This window comes from Silurus aristotelis (genome assembly GCF_946808225.1).
Source record: "Silurus aristotelis genome assembly, chromosome: 2".
Taxonomy (NCBI): domain Eukaryota; kingdom Metazoa; phylum Chordata; class Actinopteri; order Siluriformes; family Siluridae; genus Silurus; species Silurus aristotelis.
In genome coordinates, this window is record NC_139575.1 from 1,121,809 (window position 1) to 1,134,308 (window position 12,500).

At 44.3% G+C, this 12,500-nt stretch overlaps 1 protein-coding gene across 4 annotated transcripts in view; it reads right to left on the reverse strand.

Annotated features, from left to right (window-relative positions):
• Positions 1-12,500, reverse strand: part of dip2bb (disco-interacting protein 2 homolog Bb) — a 61,139-nt gene that overhangs the window by 45,261 nt on the left and 3,378 nt on the right. For all 4 annotated transcript variants that reach the window (XM_083562433.1, XM_083562436.1, XM_083562434.1 and 1 more), the window contains exons 2-3: positions 1,110-1,181; positions 854-1,009 (exon numbers count right to left, since the gene is read on the reverse strand). In XM_083562433.1, the coding sequence (XP_083418559.1) occupies positions 854-1,009; positions 1,110-1,181 (228 nt within the window). The remainder of the gene's footprint in view (positions 1-853; positions 1,010-1,109; positions 1,182-12,500) is intronic.

Consider the following 12,500-nt stretch of genomic DNA (forward strand, 5'->3'; position numbering starts at 1 on the left):
AAACAGAGGAACAACAGAACGTCAACCTGGACATTTCCGTTAGTGCTGAGATGTTACACCAGGACAATTCCTTTAGTGCTGAGACGCTACACCAGGACAATTCCTTTAGTGCTGAGACGCTACACCTGGACAATTCCTTTAGTGTTGAGACGCTACGCCTGGACAATTCCGTTCGTTCTGAGACGCTACGCCTGGACAATTCCGTTAGTTCTGAGACGCTACACCTGGACAATTCCGTTAGTTCTGAGACGCTACACCTGGACATTTCCGTTAGTGCTGAGACGTTACACCAGGACAATTCCTTTAGTGTTGAGACGCTATGCCTGGACAATTCCGTTCGTTCTGAGACGCTACGCCTGGACAATTCCGTTAGTTCTGAGACGCTACGCCTGGACAATTCCGTTAGTTCTGAGACGCTACACCTGGACAATTCCGTTAGTTCTGAGACGCTACACCTGGACATTTCCGTTAGTGCTGAGACGCTACACCTGGACAATTCCTTTAGTGTTGAGACGCTACGCCTGGACAATTCCGTTAGTGCTGAGACGCTACGCCTGGACAATTCCGTTAGTGCTGAGACGCTACACCTGGACAATTCCGTTAGTGCTGAGACGCTACACCTGGACAATTCCGTTAGTGCTGAGACGCTACACCTGGACATTTCCTTTAGTGCTGAGACGCTACACTTGGACAATTCCTTTAGTGTTAAGACGCTACACCTGGACATTTCCTGTTAGTGCTGAGACGCTACACCTGGACATTTTCGTTAGTGCTGAGACGCTACACCTGGACAATTCCGTTAGTGCTGAGACGCTACACTTGGACATTCCCATGGCCTGATTGGCGTCATTACCCGATCTGTAACGCTCGTCCCGAGTACCACCACTCCTGTTAGATCTCCGAGGACGACGATGCCGAGAGGAGGAGGAGCCTGAGGAGGCGTTGCTTGGTACAGTAGCAGAGCTTGGACCAGGTTCCTCTCCATCATACTGTGGGGGCGAAGTCAAATCTATAAATAAATAAGGATGGAATGTTTAAGATTTAATTCGGTAGATACGTAGAATTAAAGAAACAGGAAGTGTGTGAGGAGAGAATGCGGTGTCTGGTACTTTGTGTCTGGATGGTGAACGATGCCAGTAACTTCGCCCTCTTCTTCTCATAACCTTTCTGTGTGATGTCACCTACAATATAAAAACAGAATAAATATTCACACACACACACACACACACACACACACACACACACACACACACACACACACACACACACACACACACACACATTATTTTAGTAATATTGGCTCATTAGGAGTTCAAACATGAATTGCTTAAACCATATTGTTCTTGTAGAGATTTTTATTATTATTATTATTATTATTCCTGTAGAAAAAGTTGGACACTAAGGAAGGAGAAAAGGATTTGTAGTGATTGTCCAGGCAGAGGAACCGAGCAGGGAAGGATGTACTGCAAGTTAGAGCAATAAAGGATGGAGATGGAAATGTGTTGACTAGTGAGGAGAGTGTGTTGAGAAGATGGAGGGAGTATTTTGAGCAGCTGATGAATGAGGAAAATCAGAGAGAGAGAAGGTTGGATGATGTGGAGATGTGAAGCAGGATGTAGATAGGATTAGTAAGGAGGAAGTGAGAGCAGCAATTAAGAGGATGAAGAGTGGAAAGTCGGTTGGACCAGATGACATACCGGTAGAAGCATGGAGATGTTTAGGAGAGATGCAGTGGAGTTTTTAACCAGGTTGTTTAACAGGATTTTGGAAGGTGAGAAGATGCCTGAGGAATGGAGAAGGAGTGTGCTGGTACTGATCTTTAAGAATAAGGGAGATGTGCAGACCTGCTGTAACTACAGGGGAATAAAGTTGATCAGTCACACCATGAAGTTATGGGAAAGAGTGGTGGAAGCCAGGCTGAGAGAAGAGGTGACTATCTGTGAGCAACAGGATGGTTTCATGTCGAGGAAGAGCACCACAGATGCATTATTTGCTTTGAGAATGTTGATGGAGAAGTATAGAGAAGGACAGAAGGAGCTGCATTGTGTGTTTGTGGATTTAGAGAAAGCGTATGACAGGGTGGAGAGAGAGGAGTTGTGGTATTGTATGAGGAAGTCCGGTGTGTAAGAGAAGTATGTGAGGGTGGTGCAGGACATGTATGAGGACAGTGTGACAGCAGTGACGGGTGCAGTAGGAACAACAGACTGGTTCAAGGTGGAGGTTGGACTGCATCAAGGATCGGCTCTGAGCCCTTTCCTGTTTGCAGTGGTGATGGGACAGGTTGAAGGACAAGGTCAGACAGGAGTCTCCATGGACTATGATGTTTGTGGATGATATTGTTATTTGTGGTGAGAGTAGTGAGCAGGTGGAGAAGATACTGGAGAGATGGAGGTACACGCTGGAGAGAAGGGGAATGAAAGTCAGTAGGAGTAAGACAGAGTACATGTGTGTGAATGAGAGGGAGGGCAGTGGAGGGGTGCAGTTGCTCTGTGGAGATCCAGAAATCCTGGACTTCTTTTTCAGTGTTTAAAGGGTTGCAAAATGTTCAAAGTAGATGTGGATAATTTGACATAAATGGCAATAACTCACTGACAGAATGAGATATCTTCTGGAATCTTGGTTATATGTGTTTTAGATTTATATTTACATCATTGGGCAAAAGCCCTGAGAAAAATCACTGAGCAAGTGAGGGTTAGGGGCCGTCCTCAAGGGCCCAATATAGACAGTTTTGTTTTGTTTTGATTTGAACTTACAATCTTCTGACCAAAAATCCAACATCTGAACCCTAAATCTAACCCCACCTCTTACCACACCCACCCTCTAACTTACCACTTAACCCCACCTCTTACCACACCCACCCTCTAACTTACCACTTAACCCCACCTCTTACCACCCCAACCTCTAACTTACCACTTAACCCCACCTCTTACCACCCCCACCCTCTAACTTACCACCTAACACCACCTCTTACCACCCCCACCCTCTAACTTACCACTTAACACCACCTCTTACCACCCCCACCCTCTAACTTACCACTTAACCCCCACCTCTTACCACACCCACCCTCTAACTTACCACTTAACCTCACCTCTTACCACCCCCACCCTCTAACTTACCACTTAACCCCACCTCTTACCGCACCCACCCTCTAACTTACCACCTAACCCCACCTCTTACCACCCCCACCCTCTAACTTACCACTTAACCCCACCTCTTAACACCCCCACCCTCTAACTTACCACATAACCCCACCTCTTACCACCCCACCCCACCCTCTAACTTACCACTTAAACCCACCTATCTACCACTTAACCCCACCTATCTATCTACCAAGATGGCGGCGCGTGCACAACGCCCAGCGTCTCTCCAAATTTTGCGATTTAGTAGCAATTTCTCCATCAACAGCAAGTTCATTCACTCAGAACAGGCTTGCACACATCTCATACAGCCGACAAGCATTACTAGACATCGGCTACACTCACAGATACGGGCTTTCAACGGACTTTGAATTCCCTCGGAAAAAACGCCCGAACACCGCTGGACCGCTGATCCAGCTCGGCCGACAGCGAGACCACAGCGCCGGCGGCGAGACCGTAAACAAAGGAGGGGGAAGCGAGGCGACATCAGGGCTAAGCTAAGGCTAAACCCGCATCAACCATGGATTCCTAGCATCTTCCTTGCCAATGTACGGTCTCTTGCAAATAAAATGGATGAGCTGCTGCTCTGGATATCATCACACAAACGGATTAAGGAATGTAATGTCATGATTTTTACGGAAACATGGCTCAAAAACAACATTCCCAGCAGCGGCATTGAGCTCAGGGGTCGCAGTGTTTTTCGGGCGGACAGGACGGCAGAGGACTCTGGTAAGCGCAGAGGTGGAGGTCTGTGCATTTATGTTAACAACTCATGGTGCACGGACTCTACTGTTACTGAAAGTCATTGCTCTGTTCATTTAGAGTATTTGATGATTAAGTGCAGACCCTTTTATTTACCGAGAAAATTCTCAGCCATTGTTGTGACTGCAGTGTACATTCCGCCGGATGCTAATGCTAAACTAGCTATGGAGGAACTGCATGCAGCTATCAGCAAACAGCAGTCTGCACATCCCGAAGGAGCTATTGTTGTTGCTGGAGATTTCAACCGCTCCAACCTGAAATCTGTTTCACCAAAATTTCACCGCAATGTCTCCTGCTCTACCAGAGGGGACAAAACACTGTATCAGGTATACACAAACATACCTGGGGCATACACAGCCATTCCCCTCCCCCACTTGGGTCAGTCTGATCACCTCTCTTTGTTCATGCTACCAAAATACACACCACTGATCAAACGTGTGAAACCAGCTGTGAGGACAGTAAAGGTATGGCCAGAGGGGGCCATTTCTTCTCTACAGCAACAGTTTCAGGATACTGACTGGAATATGTTTGCCTCATAGGCCACACTGGACTCTCACACAGACATGGACACTTACACATCATCTGTTTTGGACCATATTAACACATGCATTGACCATGTCACTACTGTCAAACACGTGAAATGCTTTCCTAATCAGAAGCCGTGGATGAACTCTGAAGTCCGTCTCCTGCTGAAAGCAAGAGATTCTGCGTTTAAATCTGGCAGTGCAGAGGACTACAACAGAGCCAGGGCCAACCTGAAAAGGGGCATCAGGAAAGCAAAACTCACATTCAAACTCCACATAGAAGAGCACTTTCACAACTCTGACCCCAGACGCATGTGGAAAGGCATCCAGACCATCACAGACTACAAACCTACAGCTCAACCAACCAGCAGTGCCTTGCAACCGGACGAGCTCAATCACTTTTTTGCTCGTTTTGACCAAAGCACAGGACATTTTACAACAACCACGGACTCTTCTACTGCTTACAGCCCACTTTCACTCTCAACAACGGATGTCTATTCAGTGTTCAGCAGAGTGGATGCACGCAAGGCAGCTGGCCCGGATGGCATTCCGGGACGTGTTCTCAGACCATGCGCTGGACAACTGGCACAGGTTTTCACTGACATTTCAACCTGTCACTGGCCCAAGCCACGGTACCAACATGCCTGAAGACTACTACTATCATACCAGTGCCTAAGCACTCAGCTGCTAAATGCCTGAATGACTTTCGCCCGGTTGCACTCACCCCCATTGCTATGAAGTGCTTTGAGAAACTGATCCTGAATCACCTTACTGCGGGTCTACTACCTACACTGGACCCATACCAGTTTGCCTATCGCCCGAACAGGTCAACTGAGGATGCAGTTTCCACAGCTCTTCATTCTGCTCTCACCCACCTGGATAAAAGCAACACATTCATCAGAATGCTGTTCATTGACTTATCTCTGCATTTAATACAGTCCTCCCCACTGTACTGATCACTAAGCTCAGTGAACTGGGTATCTGCACCTCCACTTGCAGATGGATTCTGGACTTTCTCACCAACAGACCTCAATCTGTCAGGTTGGGCAACCAGGTTTCCTCAACCCTCATTCTGAACACTGGCATACCGCAGGGCTGTGTTCTGAGCCCACTGCTCTACTCCCTGTTCACCCACGATTGTGCTCCTCTGTATAACTCCAACATCTTCATCAAGTATGCAGATGACACCACCGTGGTCGGCCAGATTGACAACAATGACAAATCGGCCTACAGGGAAGAGATCCATAATCTAGCAGCGTGGTGTGCCACCAACAACCTGACTCTCAACGCCACGAAGACCAAAGAGCTCATTGTGGACTTTCGGAAATCTAGCAGGAGACATCTACCTATCAACATCGATGGAACTGAGGTAGAACGAGTCTCCAGCTTTAAGTTCCTGGGAGTTCACATCTCTGAGGATCTGTCCTGGCAGCAGAACACTTCAGCCCTGGTTAAAAAAGCACAACAGCGCCTGTATTTCTTGAGAAGTCTCAAAAATCTCATCTGTCCCAGGGGATTTTAACGAGCTTCTACCGCTGCATCATTGAGAGCATCCTGACCAACTCCATCACTGTATGGTACGGAGGCTCTACTGTGAGTGAACGAAAAGCCCTGCAAAGGCTGGTCAAAACCGCCCAACGCGTCACTGGCACCCAACTACCTGCCATTGAACACCTTCACCACAGCAGATGTCTGCGCAGAGCTCACAACAAGGACTCTTCACATCCCAGTCATAAACTGTTTAACCTCCTTCCATCACGAAGGAGATACAGGAACTTGTGCACCAGAACCAGCAGGTTCAGGGACGTCTTTTTTCCATCCACCATCACAAGTCAAGTCAAGTTTATTTGTATAGCGCTTTTCACAACAGACATTGTCCCAAAGCAGCTTTACAGAAAACAACAGTGAAGGTGAATGGTGTGCGTTTGTCCCTGATGAGCAAGCCGTGGCGACAGTGGCAAGGAAAAACTCCCTTAGATGATATGAGGAAGAAACCTTGAGAGGAACCAGACTCAAAGGGGAACCCATCCTCATATGGGTGACATCAAGAGTTTGGTCATAAATCTTTCAACAATACAGAACAATTTGTGATCATCATAGATCCAGCATCAGCTTCTCCATGCCAGGGCCTTTAAACACTCGGCATCTACTTCTCCATGATCATCCATAGGTCCATAATCTTCACGAGGTGGGACGTGACTGGAGCTGGCCAAACCTCAGGATGCCTCGGGATGGGGAGAGAAAGAGAAGCAGTGGAGAGGAATTAGCGTAGCTGCTGTTCATGATATTAACAGCACAAGTTGATAATGTGCATGTGATCAGATGTTCTGGAGCACAAGGTTATGATGTGATGTGTGTGATGTGTGTTATGTGTAGGCTTTGCTAAAAAGATATGTTTTTAATCTACACTTAAACTGGGAGAGTGTATCTGAACCCCGAACACTGTCAGGAAGACTATTCCAGAGTTTAGGAGCTAAATGTGAAAATGCTCTACCGCCTTTAGTGGACTTTGCTATTCTAGGAACTACTAGAAGCCCAGAGTTTTGAGATCTCAGGGAGCGTGACGGATTGTAGCGTGTTAGAAGACTGGATAGATACATGGGAGCCAAACCATTTAGTGCTTTATAAGTGAGTAGCAGTAGTTTGTAGTCTATTCGAAACTTAATAGGAAGCCAATGTAGGGACGATAAGATTGGGGTTATATGATCGTATTTTCTTGACCTAGTAAGAACTCTTGCTGCGGCATTCTGAACTAACTGAAGCTTGTTTATTAATGATGCAGGACATCCACCTAGTAATGCATTACAGTAGTCTATTCTAGAGGTCATAAACGCATGGACGAGCTTCTCTGCATCAGATATAGATAACATATTTCTTAGCTTAGAAATATTTCTAAGGTGAAAGAAGGCTGTTTTTGTAACTTGATTGATGTGATTATTAAAAGATAAGTTGCTGTCTAAAATAACTCCCAGGTCTTTTACCGTTGAACTAGTAGTTACAGAACATCCGTCTAAATGCAGGCTGAGATGCTGGAGCTTCTGTGTACTATTTTTTGGGCCGATGAGCAAAATCTCCGTTTTATCAGAATTTAATAGCAGAAAGTTATGGGTCATCCAATCTCTTATTTCTTCAACACACTCAGTTATGCGAGCTAATTGAGCTGTATCGCCTGGTTTGGATAAAATATATAGCTGGGTATCATCAGCATAACAATGGAAGCTAATTCCATGCCTTCTAATAATATTTCCTAATGGAAGCATGTATATTGTAAAAAGCAGGGGTCCTAGAACTGACCCTTGTGGCACGCCATCACACTACTGAACTCAACACTACACCGCTAAATCACCACAAAACAAAACACAAAACAAACACTGTATATAACCTCTGTATTATACATGTACATATTACATACTTTTCTATTACTCATTACATCTGCACTATTTTTATCTGTGTATCTTTATATCATTACTGTACATTCTGCCCAACATTTCATTCATTTGTGTATATAACCTGTGTGTATATATTTACATATATATATATATATATATATATATATATATATATATATTATATATAGTAGATTGTTTATTCGACTTGCTAATTACTCTTCAATGCCATAGCCTTAAGAACCATTCCTGTATTTCCTAATGATGTCCACACGTCTCTGCACTGTTACTGCCTTATATTTATTCACTGTACATATGCTACATATTTTTATATATATATATATATATATATATATATATATATATATATATAGTCGACTGGTTATTTAGCTGCTAATTCTAAAATGGCATAATTTAACCTTCACTTCTGCACATTACTCTTTAATGCCATCGCCTCAGAACCATTTCTGTACTCTAAATTGATGTCCACACGTCTCTGCACTGTTACTGACTTTATATTTATTCACTTTATATATGTTTACATATTTATTACTTGCTGTAAATATGCCATATATTTATCTGCACTTTTGCACGACTGCTACATTTTGCACTTCTGGTAGATGCCAAACTGCATTTCGTTGCGGTGTACCTGTACTATGCAATGACAATAAAGTTCGTTCGTTCGTTCGTTCTATCGTTCTATCTATCTATCTATCTATCTATCTATCTATCTATCTATCTATCTATCTATCTATCTATCTATCTATCTATCTATCTATCTATCTATCTATCTCTATCTCTCTCTCTCTGTCTCTCTCTCTCTCTCTCTCTCTCTCTCTTACCACACCCACCCTCTAACTTACCACTTAACCCACTCCCTAACCCCATCTCACTCACTCTAAAACTTCTACTTCACTCTGGTGTCAGTCTGGCACTCTATTACACACACACACACACACACACACACACACACACACACACACACAGTCATAATGCTGTAATAGAGTAAACTAGCAGATCTGAACACAGTCTTGTTTATCATTGCTAGTGAAAGTAGCTAGCATGTTAATCTAGCTTGCAGGATTTGCAGCTAAAATCTTCCAGCTAACATGTTGTCCTAAGTTAATCGCGGACTTATCAGACGTGATCAATTTTAGAGACACGCCCACCAATTAGTTTCATACAGATGCACTCAGAAGCCCCGCCTTTACACAGAAAATAAATCACACTGTGTTTTGGAGCTCAGCTGGTCTGAAGCAGCCTCTGTTCCCGAGAGAATTCTCTTTTCTTAGTTTCTTAGAGGAAACATGCACACACACACACACACACACACACACACACACACACACACACACACACACACACGTTTATCCTGAGAATGATGTCATTTTCTCCAGTGTTCAAATGTCATTCAACACAGTAAGAGCATGGAACTGTGTGTGTGTGTGTGTGTGTGTGTGTGTGTGTGTGTGTGTGTGTGCACTCAGATAACTAACCTTCACAGATACAAACCCAAACAAACTCATCAACACTCCTTCCCAGCAATCCCACTGTAACCATGGAAACTGTAAGACTGCAGAGTGTGTGTGTGTGTGTGTGTGTGTGTGTGTGTGTGTGTGTGTGTGTGTTCCTCTGCCAGGGGGTTAAGATCTCTCTGTCTGTTCTCAAAGCAGTTCTCATTTCCATTTAACGACACATCATAACCAAATGCCCATATATGGGCACAAAGACACACCCTTTTAATACTGCACCCATCTCCATATATGGACATACTGCCACACCCAAACATCCATATGCTAATAAAGAGTGGTCATATGTTCCATATATGGGCCCAGTGACACACCCAGTTTCACACATGACTTTTTGAACGACTAGAGCCATTCTAATTTCCAGAAATGGAATCAGCACAACTCATGACCATGCCCACTTTAATAACTAAAATTAGGGCATTCTCAATTCCATATATAAGCATTAGCATACATGCAAATAAAGTTTACATAGTGGTGAATGGCTTTAAAAATAAATAAATGTGGGTGTGGCCATCACCAGCTCATACGTTTCAAAAGTCACATGACTCCCTGTGATAGATACAGTCAGCTCCATTAGTATTTGGACAGTAAGAATCAAACTGGATGATCTGAGACGTCTTTATATCATTATGAAAAACTCCACATCAAAGACTCTTTAGAGAAGGTCAAAGGATCATCTACAAAATCTAAATACAAGAGGGACATTCGTGAATGTAAAACAAAAAGTTCACCCCAACCTACAAACCACTGGACACTCGCAACAGCAGAAACACCAGATTAAAGTTCTAGATCACATAAAAAGTGATGTGACTGTTGAAGAAACAGCATGTATGGGGATAAACGTTCTGCTCAGATTCAATCAAATGCTTCAAAACGTACTGGATTGAGCATCACAGCACAGAGGAACACCGATCCAAAACATACATTCAAAGCAACCAGGAAGCTTCTTAAGGTGGAGAAAAACAAAAAGGCAGAAAAACCCAGAAACAAACAGCAGCTGAAGGTCCTACAGTAACAATCTAGCAAACCTTCAGCATGTGGTGATGCCCATGTGTTCCTGACTTCAGGCAGACTTTGAAGCAGCACACTATTAGAAGTTTATGTAAATCAACGGCTGAAAGGTTGATGCAAAAATGTTTGTTAAAACGCTTAAATTAAAGCTGGAAGTCTTCACTTCAGGTACACCTCAACTGCTTCGTTTCACACCCAGTGCAATAGTGGAGGAGTGTACTTTAATTTCTAACACACTTCCAGGAGGACACACTCATGGGCCTGAATAAAACGTCAAATTCAACTGATGCTCATTGGTGTACTGTAAGCCAGGAAGTGAAGATGGTTCTGAACGGTAAATCGCAGGGTAACTGGGACACGCCTCCAACCAACAACCACCAATGGTAATACAGAAGGCGGATTTTTTTTTTTTAAGTAGTAAAGCAGTGCTGAGATCTGTATTGTGATTGGTCAGAACATAGCAGAAGAAAGGAATGTTCTAAACACAAGCAACACCAAGAACACAAACTTTCACTGAATGTAAATACAAATGGATAAAAAGTGCTGTATAATGATTATAAACAGTAATGATGATGTGCTGTGGAGTGAGAAGGATAAAAATGCATCATAGGGCCTAAAACTTTCTCTGGTCCCTGAAAGAACCCTCGGTTGGCCCAAAGCACCCTGAGGAACTCCCTGTTTAGTATCCAGGAGTATTATGAAATGTCAGAACACATTGATCTCTCATCTACAGGCTCCTCATAACCCTCACTCTCCATCACTGCTCCTCATAACCCTCACTCTCCAACACTGCTCCTCATAACCCTCACTCTCCAACACTGCTCCTCATAACCCTCACTCTCCATCACTGCTCCTCATAACCCTCACTCTCCATCACTGCTCCTCATAACCCTCACTCTCCATCACTGCTCCTCATAACCCTCACTCTCCATCACTGCTCCTCATAACCCTCACTCTCCAACACTGCTCCTCATAACCCTCACTCTCCAACACTGCTCCTCATAACCCTCACTCTCCAACACTGCTCCTCATAACCCTCACTCTCCAACACTGCTCCTCATAACCCTCACTCTCCATCACTGCTCCTCATAACCCTCACTCTCCAACACTGCTCCTCATAACCCTCACTCTCCATCACTGCTCCTCATAACCCTCACTCTCCATCACTGCTCCTCATAACCCTCACTCTCCATCACTGCTCCTCATAACCCTCACTCTCCAACACTGCTTCTCATAACCCTCACTCTCCAACACTGCTCCTCATAACCCCTTACTGATGGTGTTGTTGATGTTAATGTTGGTGTTGTTAATGTTAATGTTGGTGGTGGTGTTGCTGGTGTTGATGTTGGTGGTGGAGGTGTTGATGTTGATGCTGTTGATGGTGTAAATGTTGGTGGTAGTGGTGATGTTGGTGGTGGAGGTGTTGGTGTTGATGTTAATGTTGGTGGTGGTGTTGATGTTGGTGTTGTTTATGGAGCTGATGTTGGTGGTGGAGGTGTTGGTGTTGATGTTAATATTGGTGGTGGTGTTGATGTTGGTGTTGTTTATGGAGCTGATATTGGTGTTGTTGGTGTTAGTGTTGATGTTAATGTTGGTGTTGTTTGTGATATTGTTGGTGTTCCTGTTGATGTTGTTGTTGATGTTAATATTGGTGTTGTTGGTGTTGATGGTGATGTTGATGTTGAATTTGGTGTTGCTGGTGTCGATGTTGGTGTTGTTGATGGAGCTGATGCTGGTGTTGGAGGTGTTGGTGTTGATGGTACTTTTGGTGTTGATGTTGGTGTTGTTGATGAAGCTGATGTTGGTGGTGGAAATGTTGGTGTTGATGTTGGTGTTGTTGATGGAGCTGATGTTGGTGGTGGAGGTGTTGGTGTTGATGTTAATGTTGGTGGTGGTGGTGTTGATGTTGGTGGTGGTGTTGATGTTGGTGTTGGTGTTGGTGTTGGTGTTGTTGATGGAGCTGATGTTGGTGGTGGAGGTGTTGATGTTGGTGTTGTTGATGGAGCTGATGTTGATGGTGGAGGTGTTGGTGTTGATGTTAATGTTGGTGGTGGTGTTGTTGATGGAGCTGATGTTGGTGGTGGAGGTGTTGGTGTTGATGTTGGTGGTGGTGTTGGTGTTGTTGATGGAGCTGATGTTGGTGGTGGAGGT